The 17,869-nt window shown below is 41.1% G+C and overlaps 2 protein-coding genes across 14 annotated transcripts in view; one reads left to right on the top strand and one right to left on the bottom strand.

The window, feature by feature from the left end:
- Positions 1–16,646, bottom strand: part of HOOK3 (hook microtubule tethering protein 3) — a 114,091-nt gene extending 97,445 nt beyond the window's left edge. For 2 of the 6 annotated variants that reach the window (XM_078445506.2, XM_078445503.2), the window contains exons 1-2: positions 16,333–16,645; positions 7,996–8,081 (exon numbers count right to left, since the gene is read on the bottom strand). In XM_078445506.2, the coding sequence (XP_078301632.1) occupies positions 7,996–8,081; positions 16,333–16,389 (143 nt within the window). In that variant the 5' untranslated portion in view covers positions 16,390–16,645. Of the gene's footprint in view, positions 1–903; positions 1,003–2,749; positions 2,940–7,995; positions 8,082–15,706; positions 16,165–16,332 lie in introns of those variants that run through there. The other 4 variants (XM_078445501.2, XM_078445505.2, XM_078445507.2 and 1 more) reach the window with 4 other exon arrangements.
- A 71-nt stretch (positions 16,647–16,717) lies between these two features.
- Positions 16,718–17,869, top strand: part of RNF170 (ring finger protein 170) — a 43,747-nt gene continuing 42,595 nt past the window's right edge. For 3 of the 8 annotated variants that reach the window (XM_078445514.2, XM_078445509.2, XM_078445511.2), the window contains exon 1: positions 17,066–17,344. The gene's annotated coding sequence lies outside the window, so the exon portion shown is untranslated. Of the gene's footprint in view, positions 17,025–17,065; positions 17,345–17,869 lie in introns of those variants that run through there. The other 5 variants (XM_078445510.2, XM_078445512.2, XM_078445515.2 and 2 more) reach the window with 3 other exon arrangements.

Below are 17,869 nucleotides of genomic sequence, written 5' to 3'. Positions count from 1 at the left end.
GAATCACAGGCTTAACAGCACAGTCAATTTAAATCCTGTGCTCTCTGAAGTGGGTTGAAAATAGAAAATTCATTTAACAGTCACAGTTCCCTCAAGACTTAAGGGAAAAAATAGGTTTTCGTTTTGAACACCTTAATGTTTCTGGTGACTGATCTATTAGTAAAAAATATTTAAACAAGTAAGAATTTAATCATCTATGGATGATGTCTGTCTGGTCATTAGGCAAATCAACTAATCAAAAGTCCTGAAAATATGGGAAAGGGATCTTTTTAATAAATAGAGCAAAAAAGAAAAAAAACAATCCTCTATACAAAAAATAACTCAAAATGCATCATAGACCTGAATATAAGCACTGAAACTATAAAACTTCTAAAGGAAAATGTAGAAGAAAATCTTAAGTGACCTTGGCTTTGCTAAACATTTAATAGAATAAACAAAAAACAAAAGACAAAAAACAGGGCATCTGGCTGGCTCAGTCAGTGGAGTATACAACTCTTGATCTTCAGGGTTGTGGGTTCTGGCGCCATACTGGGTATAGATATTACTTAAAAACAAAACCTTTAAAAACATAAAAAAAAAAACATGAAAGAAAAATAAATTAGATTTTATCAAAATTGAAAACTTTTGCCTCTCAAAGACACTATTAGGAAAACGAAAAGGGAAGCCACAAATTGGGAGAAAATATTTTAAAATATATATCTGAAAAAGGACTTGTATTTAGAATATAAAGAACTCTAAATTCAGTAATACAAACAATCTAAATAAACAACAGGCAAAAGATTACGGGAAACCATTCACCAAAAAAAGATATACAGATGGCCTGAAATGATGCTCGACATCATTTAGTGATTATAGAAATTACTTAAAAATAAAATCTTAAAAAACACCCCACAAAACACTGACCTTACAAGTGATGGTGAAACTGTGGTGCAATAGGAACATTCATACACTGCTTGTGGGACCACAAATGGCACATCCACTTTGGAAACACTTTGGCAGTTTCTTAAATATTAAACACACACTTAGAGAGGGAGCCAAACCGTAAGAGACTCTTAAAAACTGAGAATAAACTGAGGGTTGATGGGGGGGTAGGAGGGAGGGGAAAGTGGGTGATGGGCACTGAGGAGGGCACCTGGTGGGATGAGCATTGGGTGTTGTATGGAAACCAATTTGACAATAAATTTCATGTAAAAATATATATATTAAACACACACTTAACCATATGTTCCAGCCATTCCACTCTTAGGCGGGATTTTACTTGAGGGAAATGAAAGCATATTTCCATACAAAGATTTGTACACTAATGTTCAGAGCTGCTTTATTTGTAACAGTCCTAAACTAAAATAACCCACATATTCATCAGCAGATGAATGGATGAACAGATCATGGTATATCCATACAATGAAATATGTATGAACTATTACAGGCAATAATATGAATGAATTTTAAAATAATTATATTGCATGAAAGAAGCCATACCTTCTCCCTCAAATAAGAGAATATATTGTGTGAGTCCACGTATATAAATTTCTAGAAATTGCTAATTAATCTATAGTGACGGAAAGCAAACCAGTGGTTGCCTAGAGATGGGAGAGGGGTGGAAAAAGGAGGGACTGAAAAACTTTTTGAGTGATTGACACATTCATTACCTTGACTGTGGTGATAGTTTCACAGGTATCTACTTAGGTGAAAATTTAACAAATGCTATACTTTAAAAATGTACAATTTACTACATGTCAATTTCATCTCATTGAAGCTGCAGAAAAGGGGAGGGAAGTACTAGAAAGAAATGAGCTATCAAGTCACAGGGAGAAATCTTAAAGGCAATATTGCTACGTGAAAGAAGCCAATCTGAAAAGACAACATATGATTATGATTCCAATTACCTGACACTCTGGAACAGGCAAAACTATGGAGACAGTAAAAAAGATCAGGGGTTGCTGGGAGTCTGTCTAGGGGGAAGGAGGGATTACTAGGTGCAGCAAAAAGGATTTTTAGGACAGTAAAACTCCTCTGTATCTACACGTATCTACAGTGAACTTTAATGTAAATTAGGGACTTTAGGGGTGCCTGGGTGGCTCAATTGGTTAAGCAACCAACTCCTGATATTGGCTCAGGTCATGATCTCACGGTGGTGAGATCAAGCCCTGCATCGGGGCTCTGGGCTGACAGCTTGGAGCCTGCTTGGGATTCTCTCTCTCCCTTATCTCTCTGCCCCTCCCTTGCTCACACTATAAATTTATAAAAGAAATTAAGAAACTTAAGATAAATTTGGGGGCACCTGGGTGGCTCAGTCAGCCAACTTCAGCTCAGGTCATGATCTCATGGTCCATGAATTTGAGCCCCACATCGGGCTCTGTGCTGACAGCTCAGAGCCTGGAGCCTGCTTTGGATTCTGTCTCCCTCTCTCTTCTGCCCTTCCCCAGCTCACAGTGTCTCTCTGTCTCTCAAAAATAAACAAACATTAAAAAAAATTTTTTTAATAAAAAAATAGAAAATAAATAAATTAGGGACTTTGGGTGATAATGATGTGTCAGCACAGGATCATCAATTGCAACACATGTAGCACTCTGGTATGGGATGCTGATAGTGGGGGAAGCTCTGTGTATAGTGGGGCAAGAAGTATGTGGGAATTTGCCATACTTTTCTCTCAATCTGTAAAAACTTTTTTTAAAGTAGTAAAATATACATAAAATTTGTCACGTAAACTATTTAAAGTGTGTGGTTCAGTGGTATCAAATGCACTCACATTGTTGTGCAACCATCACTAACATCCATCCCCAGAACTTTTTCATCATCCCATTTGGAAACTCTTTTCCACTCAATTTTGCTGTTAAACCAAAACTTTTCTTAAAAAAATGTGTCTTTTAAAGAGGGGGGACATGAACCTATATGGACAAAAAAAGAGAAAGAAGACAACAGCAACAAAATTTTAGAAGCTGGAAAGCAGATTAATAGGAAATGATGTAAAAGACTAAAGAGAGAAAAAAATTACAGTGACAAGAAACATACTTACATCCATTTATATTTGCTAAAATTTCTACTTAAACTACAGAAAGATACAGTTTTTCACTTACCAGCTCAGATAAAATGAAAAGATTTGCAATTTGCAATGCAACTCTCTGCCTGGCGCCCACCTTTTTGGCTTTCCTCATACCTCTCTGGCACTTCTGCTGTTTGAGGTTCCAACCAAGAATTAAATGTCAAAGTTCTTCAAGGCTCAGGCTACACATATTTTCTTCTTATGCTGTACTATTCCCCAAGTGACTTAATCCACAATAATGTCTTCAATAAGAGATAGCCAAATTGATTCTGGACTTCTACCCTCTCAATCTATATGATCTATTGCGAACTTGGCATTTTCTCTTACGTCTCAACACCAAAGTCAGTGTCCCCCAAACTAAACTTATGATACATCCAGCACTCCTCCATAGCAGATCACCCTTCAACGTTCCCACATCAGTCATTTGCACCTTCTTCTATGTATTTGCTTAAGTTAGAAACTTAAAAGTCAATTTTGATACCTCCCATATCAATCATCAACATTTGGCTTTCTCTACTATTTTGAGTTTAACCACTTGTCTTCATCTCCTTCACTACCTTTTTTTTTTTTTTTTAATGTTTATTTATTTTTGAGACAGAGAGAGACAGAGCATGAACGGGGGAGGGTCAGAGAGAGGGAGCCACAGAATCTGAAACAGGCTCCAGGCTCTGAGCTGTCAGCACAGAGCCCGACGCGGGGCTCGAACTCACGGACCGCGAGATCATGACCTGAGCCGAAGTCGGCCACTTAACCGACTGAGCCACCCAGGTGCCCCTCCTTCACTACCTTCTAATCCAAAGTACCATAATCTCCCTTCTGACTTACTACAAATTTCTTTCCAATTGATCATCCCTCATCATTATGGCCTCTTCTAATTTATTTTACACCTGCAGAATATTTTCAAGATGTAAACCTGACTAGAATTCAAATAAAACCTTAAAAAAAAAAAAAAGAGGGCCATCTGGGTGGCTCAGTTGGTTAAGCGTCCAACTTTGGTTCAGGTCATAATCTCGAGGTTCGTGGTTTCAAGCCCCACATTGGGCTCTGGGCAGACAGCTCAGAGCCTAGAGCCTGCTTCAGATTCTATGTCTCCCTCTCTCTCTGCTGCTCCCCCACTCATTCTTTCTCTCTCTCCCTTGTTCTCACTCTCTCTCAAAAATAAACATTAAAAAAGAAAGAAAGAAAGAGAGGAGCTCCTGGGTAGTTCAGTCAGTTGAGTGTCCGACTCTTGATTTCAGCTCAGGTCATGATCACAGGATTGTGGGATTGAGCCCTGCATTAGTCTCCATGCTGAGCCTGATTCTCTCTCTGTGTCCCTCTCCCCTTCTTGCATGCACACACCCTCTCTAAAAAAAAAAAAAATTAAAATAAATAAATAAAAATTTTAAAAAAGAAAGAAAACCGGTACAGCCACTCTTGGACAACAATACGGAGATTCCTCAAAAAGTTAAAAATAGAACACCCTGGGGTGCCTGGGTGGCTCAGCTGGTTGATACTCTGACTTCAGCTTAGGTCATGATCTCGTGGTTCGTGAGTTCTAGCCCCACGTTGGGCTCTGTGCTGGCAGCTCAGAGCCTGGAGCCTGCTTCGGATTCTGTGTCTCTCTCTTTCTCTCTCTCTCTCTCTCTCTCTGCCCCCTCTCCCGCTCGCATTCTCTCTTTCAAAAATGAATAAATGTTAAAAAAAAAAACACACCACCCTATGATCTAGCAATCACACTACTGCTGTTTACCCAAAGAATACAAAAATACTAATGCAAAGGGATACATGTACCCAATGTTTATAGCAGCATTATCTACAATAGCCCAGACTTGGAATATCCACTGAATATCCACTGAATGGATAAAGACAATATGGTGCACATTGAGATACACACACACACACACACACACACACACACAGTGGAATACTACTCAGCCACAAAAAATTATGAAATCTTATTATCTGCAACAATATGGATGGAACTGAAGTGTATTATGCCAAGAAAAATAAGCCAGAGAAAGACAACTACCACATGATTTCACTTATGTGTGGAATTTAAGAAACAAAACAAACCAGCAAAGGCACCAAAAAAAAAAAAAAAAAAAGAGAGAAAAAGGGGAAAAAAAAAAAGAGACTTAACTATAAAGAACAAACTGATGGCTACCAGAGGGGAGGAGTGAAATGGGTTAAATAGGTGATGGGGATTAAGGAGCGCAGTTGTGATGAGCACCAGATAATGTACAGAAGTACTGAATTACTATACTGTACACCTGAAACAAATGTAACACTACGTTAACTATAATTTTTTTTAAAAAGTTTTAAAAAATGTAAATCTGACTGTTAACCCTTCCCTGACCCCAAATCCCTCAATTGCTTTTCACAGCCCTTGGAATAGATATGAGGCCCTACGTGATCTGGCAACATCTATCCTTCCAATCTCATTTTGTAACATGCTCCCCTGTCTCTGCTTTAATCACTCAAACCCTCTCTCCGTGGTGGTGTTCACCATGCTCCATCAGCCTATGAGGCCTCAGTGTATGCTCTTCCACATGCTAAGAAATCTGTTACCAATCATATTGCAGATTTAATTTCTTTATTCAGGTAAATGTTTGCGTCTTCTTTGATTAAGTTAAATAAGCCTCTTTACAAACTTTCATAACATTGTGTATTTTTGCCCTGGAGCACTGGTTATAATAGCAATTTTGTTTTCATAGTTATTTAAACTCTGTTTTTCCTAAGGCTATAAACTCTCTGAAGGTACCTGCCCTGTGGGTTGTAGCTTACCCTTGTATCACCAGTGCTGGACACAAAGTAGCCATTCAATAAATACCACAGGGACAAGGAGGAACTGAACTTCCTTGAAATCATACATATTATACAGTTATTAAAAATAAATAACATGCAACAATATGAATGAATCTCAGCCATTATGTTGAGTGAAAGAAGTCAGACACAAGAGTACATACTGTATGATTCCATTTATAAGATGCCCAAGAACAGAGAAAACTAATTAGTGGTGTAGATGTCACAATCATGACTATTTGGGGGCAAGGGTTATTGATTAGGAAGGGTCATGAGGGAACCATCTGGGTGGTGGTTACTTAGATGTGTATACACACACAAATACATACAACATGTACATACACAAATTCATTTTTATTATGCTTTTCTGTGTATGTTATACCACAACAATAGGAAAAACAGAAGGCATTTTGTGGGAAAAAGGTAAAAAAAAAAAAAACCTAAGTACTGATGAAAAATATGCCTACAAGACTTTGGTAAATTAAAATACTGTATGTTATGATCTTGGTTTGGTAAAACAATATACACATACAGTCCTTCTGGTTTCTGCAGTGACAGAAATCCTACCCTAATTAACTTAAAAAATCCATTTAGTGACATATACTTGGAAAGCTTAGCTTCACTGAAACTCTCTAGACCATTCAACTTCTAAAACTTATTAGGGCATCACTCAGAGGTGACCATGAAAATCACAAACTCACTCTTCTCAGAGTGCTAAAACCAAGCCTGATCCGAGGTTTCAAATGAGCCTTCTCACACTCCATCAAGAAGTCTATGCGCCTAAGTATCTGGAGAGATGTGTCACGTAGTTCTGGAAGAAAGCGACAGCAAGCTAGTTTTCAAGCATGAGTCCCCAGTACTAAAGGCACACTGATAGATTCTCTGAAATGCAGGCATCTGAACTGCTTTTCAGATGGGCAACTCTACATAGTCCACTGCAAAGTGAACAACAGCAAAAATTCATTTACTGATGATATTAATTCTTAGCACAACTGCAGGAAATCCCATTTATTGATATGCAAATCTCTAATATCATGAGGCCTCAAAGTGCTCAGTGCTTCAAAGACAAAAGTATCTCCCTATGGGGAGCCTGGGTGGCTCAGTCAGTAGAGGTTTGACTTCGGCACAGTTCAAGAGTTCAAGCACTGCTTGGGGCCCTGTGCTGACAGCTCAGAGCCTGGAGTCTGTTCAGATTCTGTGTTTCCCCCTCTTTCTGCCCCTCCCCTGCTCTCTCGTGTGCACTCTCTCACTCACTCTCTCTCAATAATAAACAAAATTTTTAAAAAAAGTATCTCTCTCAAATCACATCAAACCTAATGATTTTTTAAATTTACATGTTATGATTTATTTGAAAATTTCCCAGATCAAAAGTTGAAGATAGCCATACAACATCAGTTTTACAACTACTATGTTTTCAAGTACTTAGAAGGAAAGAATCAGGTATGTTTTGTATATCCCAAACAAGTATGTCCTTCATTCAGTCATTCAGTAGACATGAGTACCCATGATGCAAACTGAATCTTGAAAAACTTATATTTGTGACCTACATAGGGCATTTTCATATGATTCAACCAAAAACCAAACACTGTGCTAGGATACAACTGTGAACAAAACAAATTCCCTGCCTCTGTGTGGAGCTTACACTGTGTGTGTGTGTGTGTGTATGTGTGTGTCTGTGTGTACACGGATGTGAAGGACGCAACATAAAACAAATGAATGCATGGTATATAAGATGGTGTTACATACTTCAAAGAACACAAAAGGTTAAAAGGGAATGGTTGTCACTTATTTTATATGAGCGGTCAGAGAAGGCCTCACTGATAACATTTGAGCAAAATCCTTTAGAGGGATTAAGTCTCTAGATTCTGATACAATGAGAAAATCTCATCACTAACATGAAAATTTCTGCCAAGCTTATGCCGAAAAACACAAGAGCAAATAATTCTGCTAAAACTACTGCAGTGTTATAACAATTAAAGCCCTAATTGAACTTTCAGCCAGTCAATCTGTACCTAAACGAGTACACGCCATCAAAATTTTCACCGACAGTTCTTATTCTACATCCAACACACATTTCATATGAACCCTTTATTTTTTTGTCCATATTTTCAATCTAATAAATATTCACATATAAGAACATACAAAAAGACAAAGCAATTTATTCTTACATTTTTTGAAGAACCTGGGCCATCACAACCCCATTCGTTAAATCTTCTACGGTCTGGCATGGTGCATCCACGTTAAATGTCTGGATCTGGGGAAAAAAAAAAAAAAAAAGGGAGGGGTGGGGGAGTTGAGTTCGGTGGATTCCATGATTAACTACACAGAAGATTTCTTAGCTTATTTTTGTGATTATCTCACCTCGGGAGTAGGAGTAAATTTTAAAAAGTGGAAGAGTTGGAAACATTTTCCCTTGTGGGAAATTTCCTGCAGGTTCTTACTGTAATTTTTTCCCTTGGGTAGGAAAGAAATTGTGCTGGGCACTTGGTGACTTCCCAGCATTCATTCTCATCACAGATAATCAATCTAAGCAAGTCCTGATATCTTCATCTCCTCTACCAGTGACAGACTCTGAAATTGACAGGGCAAAGACAATTTGAACCAAAGAGCTTACTTGAACTTTTGGGAAAGAAAAGCCAATCTCCTCTTTTTAAATTAAACTGAATTTAGTGGTTTTTTAATCTAATTATCTATTTTTTTAATCTATTAAATTAAATTAAGTAATCTCTACACCTAACATGGGGCTCAAACTTATAACCCCAAGATCAAGAGTCACATGCTTTACTGACTGAGCCAGTCAGGAACCCCAAAGCCAATCTCCTCTTGATGTGAACACATATGTTGACTCAATGGTCACAAGCAGTCATCTTGGCTCTTAATGGAATCCATTTTACGATGAGGCCAATGCAGTGTATGACAGAAGGATACAAAGAACTAGGTCCCTGAGGCCAAAACTGAGCCACTGAATTAAAAACTGTTGAAGTCTCAAAGCATGAGATAAATTTGTTTAAGCCTTGCCAAGTTGAGACTGCTTTTACTTAAAACCAAAATATCTTTATACAGATGTAGAAGTTACATTCACTGCAGTAGGTTAAATATTCAATTAATTTTTATTTATTTATTTTTTTAAAGTTACATCCAAGTTAGCATATAGTGCAACAATGATTTCAGGAGTAGATTCCTTAATGTGCCTTACCCATTTAGCCCATCACCCCTCCCACAACCCCTACAGTAACCCTCTGTTTGTTCTCCATATTTAAGTCTCTTATGTTTTGTCCCCCTCAATTACTTTTGAATTTAAATGTATTCTGAATTAGGGGCACCTGGGTGGCTAAGTTGACTAAGTGACTCTTGATTTCAGCTCAGGTCATGATCTCACAGTTGTGAGATCTCATTCCCTTGCTGGGCGTGGAGCCTGCTTGGGATTCTCTCTATCCCTCCCTCTCCCTCTCCCCCACACTTGTGTGCATGTGCGCAGACGTGCTCTCTCTCTCAAAAAAATGTATTCTGAATTAGAACTTTGCAAAAAAACCCCCCAAAACTAACTTTGTACTAGTCAACACGTCAAGGCTGAGAAATAGTAGAAAGTATTTCCACGAGTAAGATAATACAGCCAAGCCAACAATTATACCCAATAGTGCAACCAAGACTTAAAAAAAAAAAAAAATCACTGAGAAAAGACAGAGGTAGGCCATGCTCTTGCAGTTTATAGGTTAGCAAAAACAAAGAGCAACACAAAGATTAGAAGTGAGAGTGGGATGCAGTCTAGGAATGAAAAACATTTGCTTACCATGGGATGGGGGGCAAGAATAGGAGGAAGAGATGGAACAAGGAAAAGAGTATAATGGTGAAAGATGAGGCTAAAGAAGGAAGCATTATTGTACAAAACCTCGTAAGCCATGTTAGGACTTTATCCTAAGAACAATGGGGAGTAAGCAAAGGACCCCAAGCAGGAAATGAGATTTGCACTGCATAAAAACCACACTGGCTGCAGTATGAAGGAAGGATTAGAGGGAAAGAGGCAGGCACAGAGACTTATTTTAGTAAGTTTACATTATTAACACCGATGAGATCAAACTAAGTAGTGACAATGGAAATACTGGGAATAACAGTTCTTCTCACACATTTTTATTTACTGGGTTACATTCTCAGAAGTGAAATTACTAGTCAAAGTGTATGTACATTTTAAGGTTTTTGATAAATATTGACAAACTGCCCTTAACAAATACTCTAGTAATTTAGTCTCTTGCTAACAGAAGATGAGTGTCTACTTCTTTGTACTGTATCATCTATCAAACCTTTAAAAAATAAAAAGGCTGACAAGTGCAGTCAGTAGCTTTTCCATATTCTCTATATAGGAGAGTCTTGTGGGCAGTGGTGGTTATGGTGACAAAAACTAAGGGAATTACCTTAAAGCATATGGCAAGTGTATTTTATCTAGGTATCCATTTGGGAGAAGCAATGAAAAGTCATTCCCGGACACTAACCTCAAGTCCCAAAGTCATTCCCGGACATAACCCCCTACCAGGAGTTCAATAAATAATTAGTAGATGGTAGGGGTTCAATAAATAATTAGTAGATGAATAAATGGAACAAATAAATACCTCTGCAGGAACTGAGATTAAAGTTTACCCCATACTATCTCTAGTTGCCTTTTCAATGGTAATATGGTAACAACAATGTAGTTTAAAGAGATAAGCACCTTTCATTTTACAGTTGATACATCAATCTTTCCTGTAGGTTTGTTTAGAATGAAAAAGCAGCAGTGAGAACCACATCTCATTCATCTCTCTCACTAATCTTAGTACAATGTCTGATACAGAACAAGCCCTCAGTATGTTTTGAATGTAATAAACTAATTCTATCCCCAGCTCTGCCCCTAATTTGCTGTGTGAACCTGGGTGTGCTACTTTACTTCTCTTATTATGAGTTTTTCAATCTAGCAATTGGGAAAAATACATTAGGGGGAGATGTGCTGCTAAAAGAATATATGAGAAAATGAATGCACATTAGGTATTTTAAACTTACAAGCAGTGATTCCCAAACCTGGTATACATCAGAATAATCTGGGAAGTTGCAGAAGGCTAGGAATCTACTTTTAACAAGCTTACCAAATAATTCTTATGTGGTGGGGCACTGGGCATTTGAATCCTTCTGATCCAAAGCAGATTAAAAAACTGCCTGTGGCCAATCAGAAGAAAAAACTCAATAAAGCAGGCAATTCTTCAATTCTTTAATAATTCTTCTTAAATAATTTAGTTTTAAAATTCTGTTTCTGTCTTGGGATTTAGAAAAAACTATCTTCATCCTGATTTTTTAAATGTGGCTTTTTCTGTACTGGGTCTTGAGGTAAATAATTGATCATGAGGGTAGATGATGTTCATCTCTGCTCTGAGATAAGGTAGAGCAAGTCCCAAAGAAAATCTGTTTTTATGGAGTTTCCTTCGGGATGATGAAAATGTTCTTGGAATCAGATAGTGGTGATAGCTACACAACCTGGTCATCATACTACAAACCACTGAATTGTACATTTTAAAAAAATGAATTTTATGGTATGTGAATTGTACTTTAATTTAAAAAATAATCTCTCCTCTACCAGTTCTCATAACCTCTGAGTTAACATCTACAGCATATTTTGGGATACCAGTACAGTAAAATTTAAAGATAATTACACCTAAAAGCATTAAGATGTGAAATTCTATGGGAAAGGTCATAATCTCTCTCTCAGTTCCAAAAAGCTGTATTAACACTATCCAACCTCCACCTCACCCTCCTCAACAAAAGCATGAGAAAAGTAAAACATGAAATCACCTGGAATTAGTATCTCTAGAACAGCAGTGCTCAACCACAGGTGATTTTGCTCCCTATGAGACATTCTTGTTTTTAACAAATTAGTGGGTGCCATTGGCATCTTGTAGGTAGAGGCCAGGGATGCTACTTTCAAATAAACAGGGTACTGTCCACAACAAAGAATTATCCAGCCCCCAAATGTAAGTAATGTTAAAGTTAAAAATCCCTGCTCTAGAGCAGTGGTTCTCAAAGTGTGGTTCCGCAGGTCACTAACAATAGCATCTCCTGGACGCTGGTTAGAAATGCAGAATCTCAGGTCCCAGCCCAGACCTACTGAATTACAAACTCTGGACAAGGGGCCTAGCCATCAGTGTTTTTATTTTTTTTTATTTAAAAAAAAAAATTTTTTTTTTAACGTTTTATTTATTTTTGAGACAGAGAGAGACAGAGCATGAATGGGGGAGGGGCAGAGAGAGAAGGAGACACAGAATCCGAAGCAGGCTCCAGGCTCTGAGCCATCAGCCCAGAGCCCGACTCAGGCTCGAACTCACGGACCTCGAGATCGTGACCTGAGCCGAAGTCGGACGTTTAACCGACTGAGCCACCCAGGCGCCCCTAGCCATCAGTGTTTTAATGAGCCTCCAATGATTCTGATCAAACACAGAGATAAAGTAACTTATCCAAAGTCACCAACAGTTAATATGAGACAAAGATAGGATTTGAATCCAGGTAGTCTAATGTCAGAACCTATACTCTTGCCTACCATTTTATGTTGACCCTCAGTTTTAAAAAAGAAAGAAAATTAAAGCTTTTAAAAAATGTGTGCTTTAACTTTTGTACATGGATTTCCTATTCCTCCATCAGAGCACAAAAATTGTTGGTAGAAGAGAGTTAGAGCAGAGAGAATGGAATGTGGGAGATACCATCACAATAATTATACCTTCCTCAAGTCTATACACTAGTACGCATTTCACTGGCTAAGTAATATGAAAATTACAAGGATATGTTAATATTGCTGGGTTTCCCAGAAGAAATGTGAGCCTATGTGACGATTCTTTTCCCAGTCAGCTTCTTGCCATTAACTGGTAGCGTTCCAGATTATTTCTGGTTTTTCAGTTTCTAAAACCCAGGAAAGCACAATCTTTTCATGTGAAGTTCAAGAAATTAGGCTTGACAGGTGTAATAGGCAGGGCAGATTTCTCTAACAGGTAAGAATACATTTTGACTCAGAGGGTGGGGAGAGGAGGTAGAGTGGAAATTTTCAAGCACATCCTGCTGAACTTGCTTGCTGCATAAACTCTGATAGGGAATTTAAGTTTAAAGTATTTTCCATTGGTAGGATGGTACCTTATCTTTTCCTAAGTATTCCACTTTCAACAAAAATTTGGAACATTTGGTTCTTGAGCTAGTAGGCTCCTTGATACAATAACAATTTATCCAGCATTTAAAGCAATTCCATGTCCACAGAAATGAATTCTGCACAGGCGACTAACATACATCCCTTTAGACACCTGAGGTTTTATTATTTTAACTATTCCTAGTGGAAGAATTTTTGAAGTATACTATATACCACCTATCTAGTACTAAATGCTATGTAGTGAAAATAAACTTTTGATATTCAAGATCATAATTATGATCTTCAATAACTGAGCATGGAGGCTCTTGAATTCTATAAGGCTGTCAGTTCAAAGGGTGAATCACCCAGACTGAACTTTCAGTTCTTGGATCTTCTAGGTCACTAGCAGCTGTCTTGTATCTTGCCTAATATTACAGTTACCTTCTAACCTTCTGTGTGCACAGAACCCACATGACCAAGGCGGCTAGAAGTTTACGTAAAATACAGCAAATCAGTCTAAATGGGAGTTTATTCTTTTCTAAGTAGGCTCTATGCGAAACATGGGGCTTGAACTCAAGACCCTGAGATTGAGAGTCACATGGGTCTACTGATTGAGCCTGCTAGGTGCTCCAATGGGAGTCTTGTCTTTGGAGTGTACTGCATGCATTTTTTTCTCTTACACTTGGTTTTGGAATTGTTTTCAGCATAAGCTGGCCTCCAGATATGAGGGGAACTACTAGACTAAATGTACACTTTCAGCTACCTCAAACATTTTCTGCACATTTATTCTGCTTTCTATAACGACAAGTTAAAGAAAACAAATCCAGCATTTAAGCTCAACTTTATTTTGAAAACATTTCAATGCACAAGGTTTTAAAATGTTTCAAAATCTCAGAATTGTAAATCTTTGTGTAGACTATGCTCTCCAGTTTTGTTATTGACAATCTCTAATTAAAAAAAAATTTTTTTTTAATGTTTATTTTTGAGAGAGAGAGACACACACAGAGTGCCAGCAGGGGAGGGGCAGAGAGAGGAGGAGACACAGAATCAGGATGCAGGCTCCAGGCTCTCTGTTGACAGCACAGAGCCTGATCTGGGGCTTGAACTCAAAGACCAGAAGATCATGACCTGAGCCAAAGTCGGATGCTTGACTGACTGAGCCACCTAGGTACCCCAACAATCTCCAATCTTATTTTCTCCAGAAATTTTCCTTGATGAGCTTTCCAGTGACATTTCAAAAATCCTTTTAAGGGAGTTGGTTAAGTGTCCGATTTCGGCTCAGGTCATAATCTCACGGTTAGCGGGTTTGAGTCCCACTTCCCGCTCTGTGTTGACAGTTCAGAGCCTGGAATCAGCTTCGGATTCTGTGTCTTCCTCTCTCTCTTGCTCTCCCTGGCTAGCACTGTGTGTGTGTCTCCCTCTCAAGAATAAACATTGAAAAAAATTTTTTTAATCCTTTTCTACAATACCATATTCCCTGACCTCTCTAGTATCTGATAACCTGTGTTTTTTTTTTTATATTTACCAGATTCTAAATAGATGCTCTTGTGTGCTTCTGTTAGTATCCCTTCAAACTTCCCTTTATGATTCTTCCTCTCTATTTTTATTAGCATTTCTCACTCAAATAATTGCACCGATTACCATCTTTTTGTGGACGCTCTTCAAATACACCTCTACTTCCAAGACTTGTCTTTCTAGACTTTAAGCAATGTAGCCCTACTTCAGATTCAGTTAGCTTCCTCATCTTTGCCCTCTTGCCTCTTTTTCTAGCATTGAGGGAGGCACTTATATAGACTCAAAAAGCACACCTTAAGATTCTCAATCTTCTGTTTACAACCTCTGCCAAATCTAGTTCTTCCACAGTACCAAAGAATGGTCATTCTTTCCTTTATCTCTCCCCTGCCTTGGCCACATTATGCAGTTTATCAGTTTTTCTCTCCTCTAAAATACAGCAGTGAAATCCATCTCCTCGTTTGAAGTTGGAACCCATTGCATTTGTAAGTTGTATGTTAACTGTATTATTGCAAAAAACAAAAACAAAACCCTTGAAATCCCAATAGCCTAACATCAAAAAAAAAATTACAGAATATATCAAGCCCGACCATTGTATGTATTATATCAGAAGACGTAATCTGAATCCTGACACAAAACACATTATGGAAACCTTAAGAGTATTTTCACCACCTTTGTTACAACCTGCCTAAGGCAATGCTTCTCTAAACCCTCTACGGAAGTGCTCCCACACAGGAGAGTGACATCTATACTTCAAGGATTTAAACTTGTAACTCAAGGCACCGCTGAACAGAATCTCTGCCATCTGCGTCTTACCTTTAACATGAACCCAAATGCTGTAGTCACCTCAATCAACATCCTATTCTAGAAATGACGTTTAACATTTTTAGCAATGAGTAACACTCTGGGAAAAAGCAAAAGGTTTATCCCGTGGGTCTGCAGACCTCTACACACGCACGCACACACACACACACACCAAAAACTGACACCAGAGTTTGTGACACACACAGCATGGGTTTTAAGTCCAGCTCTCGAAGAAGCTGCTAAAGGCACAATTGTTAGCATCAGAATTGAACATGTAATGACTTTAAAACGTGACCATTTTAGTAAGAGTTTAATAATTTAAGATCAGAATCCCACAACGTTGCCCCCAAAATGTCGAGTTCCATTACTGATCCCCACATATCTTCCAGATTTGTTTTTATATTTATACCTTTAACAAGTACCTCCACACCGCTTACTTTCTAATCGCTGAAGCGCATCTCTCACTTAAAATACGGTCTCGGGGTGCCTTTTCATATTTTTCCTATCTTCCCTTCAAAGTACTTTTCTCTTCCAGTGGGCCTGGCTCATCCCTCAAGGGGCAAACCTCCGTCCTCCGTGAACGCTACAACAAAGGCGAGGAGCGTCGTAACCAAGGGTCCCGAGTGCCTCTACCGGCTGCGCGGGGCGCAGGGACAGCCAACACTTCGGTGTCCCTGGCAGCGCGAGAGGGAAGCACCAGCGCCTCATCAGCTGCAAACAACAACAATCCTAATCACAGTGCCGCCTGCACCCCATCATTAGCCTCCATAGGGCCGGTTTCCTCTCGGAGCGCAGCCAACACCTGAAACCCCAAGCCTGGCAAATTTCCCCCTCGGACCCGGGGCCGAGCCCCCAGCGCCCAGACGATACGCGCAGCCCCCCGCCCCACCCGGCCGCGGGGTAGACGCGGCCCACACCGGCGTCCCCCGGCTCCGCCCGCCCCAGGCCCCGGATGTGACGGCACCGCCGCCCTCGGCGCTCGCCCCCCGCGACAAGCGTGGGGGATCCCGGAAAGGAGGCCTGGGGGAGGGGGTCTTCCCCCGACCCGCCAGTCATCACATACCCAAGTGAGAAGGCTCTCGCACAGCTCCACCCGCTCCACCGACTCCACGTTGAACATCTTCCCCAGCTGGGGCTTGGCAGCGCCTCCCCACCACTCCAGAAACCGCTGCCGCTCGGTCTGGGGCTGCGTCGGAGGGTCTGGGCAGTTGACCTGGCCTCTGGCCCACCTTCTCCTCCCGCCCGGGCCGCGGACTACCTTCCCGGCGCTGCCAGCGGCTCCCGCACCGTCACCCCCGCTGCCCCTCCTTCTCTTTTCACTCGGGACCGCGCGCCCGCCGCGCGCGCCCCCGGCCACGCCCGCAGCCCCGCGTCCCCGCCCCCAGCCCCCACACCCCTCCTCCGGAGAGCGCCGGCCCAGGCCAGAGCCGCGGCCGACGAGCCACTGCGCACAATCGCGCTCCGGCCCGGCCCGCCTCCCCGCGGCCGCCGCCGCCGCGCGCGCCCCGACGCCGGCCCGCTGCGTGTCGCGGCGCGCACGCGCCCGGCCTTGGCGGCAGCGGCGGCGGCGGGTCCTCCTCGCCTGTCCGCTCGCACCCTTACGGAAGCTCGGCAGTGCGCGTGCGCCTGTGTCCGCACTCCAAATTGAAAAAGAGACAGCTAGTGATTGCCTGGGAGGGTGGCGGGGGCCGTGCCCGGAAATAATCTCTAGTCTCAGTCACCGGGAATTGGCGAGGTATCCTCTGCGGTGGAGAGGTACGCGCCCCCTCCCCCTCCGCGGCCCGCCTGGCCGCGGCCGGCCACGCCCACCCGCGTCCGGGCCCGCGGGAGCGGCGGGCTGGGCTCGGAAGAGGGCGGGACTGCCCTAGGGGTCGCCTCGGGCTTCGGGGCGGGGGGAGTTGCTGCCTCGGACTCAGGGGTTCCGCCTTCCTTCGGGAAGCCCGGGGCTAAACCCCAGAGTCGCCCGGCTCCCGCCCGGAATTCCGGAGACCGCGGAAGGGCCGACGTGGCGGGTGTCTGGTGGTTCTAGGTGCTTGGCCGGGTGAAGAGAGCCAGCCGTTCCTTCTTGGGTCGCGGTGAGCCTCGACTCCCTGAAAACTTAGGCTACTTTAGGGAGAGGGTGTGCGCCAGTTAGTCCGTGAGGACCCCGATAGTTCTTAGGGCCTGTTTCTCCTAGCGCAGAGCTAGGAGTTGGCCGTCTTAATTAATGGCTTCCTTGATTGTCCTCAAGTTCTCTCACCTTTTTAGAGTTGTGGATTTCTGCTGGGGTACCGTATATTTTTATGCGACATAACATGCAGAAAAGTGCATACAATGTACATTGTTAAAGAAAAATATTTAATAAACACCCAGATAAAAACAAAAGAACACTGCCCATATTTCAGAAGTTCTACCCACACATAATGTTCCTTCCTGAGAACAATTCCCTCCCTAGACTGACTTTTAGGATACTCACTTTCTTGCTTTTCCGTAGAGCTTTGCTATATGCATGCCTGAACAGTATAGTTTTACTTTGCGTGTTTTTGAGTTCTAACGAGTGGGATCAGTGTATTTTGTGGCTTTGAATTAATAGTAAATTTGTTTATATCGATAGGTAATTT

This window comes from Panthera onca, chromosome B1 (genome assembly GCF_046562875.1).
Source record: "Panthera onca isolate mPanOnc1 chromosome B1, mPanOnc1 haplotype 2, whole genome shotgun sequence".
Lineage (NCBI taxonomy): Eukaryota > Metazoa > Chordata > Mammalia > Carnivora > Felidae > Panthera > Panthera onca.
Note: the sequence above shows the minus strand (reverse complement) of the source record. Positions and strands in the feature narration are given on the sequence as shown.